Raw genomic sequence first — 402 nt, 5'->3', positions numbered from 1 at the left:
TCATAGATAAAATACATTGACGAACTCAAATCAACACACACACACACACACTCTTACCTTCATTGCTGGTGGTTCCTGCGCCGACCAAAACAATTAATGATATAGTCCATAGCAGTATAGCAACCAGCCCCGGATCTGAAGCCATGGTGTGTTCTACCACTCACACACCTCCGCCAGTCTCTCCTCTCTCTCTCTCTCTCTCTCTCCTCTCTCTTTACTCCCTCACTCTCCCTCTTCTTCTTCTGCTGTGTCCCAGGGTTGTAGCGAGAGCGGGAGCCGGTGCTGAAGGGAGTGAGAGTGTGAGGAGTGAGTGTGTGTGAGGGCTGAGAGCTCATTGGTTTTGGGAGTTAAGAGAGAGCCTGCCTCTGTCTGTATGTGGCTCGCTTCTAGTCTGCCGGCTCC

General features: G+C 51.2%; 1 protein-coding gene across 1 annotated transcript in view; it reads right to left on the bottom strand.

The window, feature by feature from the left end:
* epha8 (eph receptor A8) overlaps positions 1-145 on the bottom strand; it is a gene marked incomplete at both ends in the record, with an annotated part of 137,672 nt that extends 137,527 nt beyond the window's left edge. Inside the window, one exon of the mRNA XM_080026042.1 lies at positions 58-145. Coding sequence (XP_079882168.1) covers positions 58-145 — 88 coding nt within the window. The remainder of the gene's footprint in view (positions 1-57) is intronic.
* Between the last annotated feature and the right edge of the window lie 257 nt (positions 146-402).

The sequence above is a fragment of the Ammodytes marinus genome (genome assembly GCF_949987685.1).
Source record: "Ammodytes marinus genome assembly, chromosome: 4".
NCBI classification, from domain to species: Eukaryota; Metazoa; Chordata; class Actinopteri; order Uranoscopiformes; family Ammodytidae; genus Ammodytes; species Ammodytes marinus.
The sequence above is the reverse complement of the archived record's forward strand: the minus strand, read 5'-3'. Positions and strand labels throughout refer to the sequence as shown.